Source organism: Penaeus monodon, chromosome 31, assembly GCF_015228065.2.
Source record: "Penaeus monodon isolate SGIC_2016 chromosome 31, NSTDA_Pmon_1, whole genome shotgun sequence".
NCBI lineage: Eukaryota > Metazoa > Arthropoda > Malacostraca > Decapoda > Penaeidae > Penaeus > Penaeus monodon.
The window spans coordinates 21,555,861-21,556,405 of record NC_051416.1 but is presented as its reverse complement, the minus strand read 5'-3'; the positions used below and the strand labels follow the sequence as shown (position 1 = coordinate 21,556,405).

The 545-nt window shown below is 33.8% G+C and overlaps 1 protein-coding gene across 1 annotated transcript in view; it reads right to left on the bottom strand.

The window, feature by feature from the left end:
• The window catches only part of LOC119593090 (dnaJ homolog subfamily C member 17-like), a gene marked incomplete in the record, with an annotated part of 6,373 nt that overhangs the window by 3,918 nt on the left and 1,910 nt on the right, over nucleotides 1–545 (bottom strand). The window contains 1 exon segment of the mRNA XM_037942014.1: nucleotides 2–102. Coding sequence (XP_037797942.1) covers nucleotides 2–102 — 101 coding nt within the window.

Here is a 545-nt window from a genome sequence, read left to right as displayed (position 1 = left end):
CGTTTGTTTAGTTCCCGTTCCACTTCTGTGTTAAGTCTTTCCAGCTCCTCTTGAATAATTTTCTCCCCTTCCTCCTCTAGTCTCTTTAATTCTCGCCGAAGTCTGTAAATTAGGGACACATTCCGTAAGAAATTTTCCTTAAAAAATCAAAATAACTCATAACACAATATGAATTTTTGATGACAGACTTAGCATATCATGATTTTCCATTCATACACATTTATTTCATAAATACTAATAAAAGAGAGTGCATATACTTCCATAGTACTTTATCAGAAGCTGGCTTGATACATCAGTAACTATGATTGCAATGTACTGTACTTTATAAGACATAAACCCCCTTCATGCTTTTGTTTAAAGTGTAGTTACAACGGACATAACATGTTTGTGGGTATGGCAGGCCTTCCATTTATTTATGTCAGTTGTAGTCATAGATAAGCCAAAAGAGGGAACAGGGTTTCATATACTGTACATCTAATCAAAACTTCTCTTGAGATAATTAAACTGAGAGAACAAGAATAAGATTAAGAAGAGAAGAAAACAAC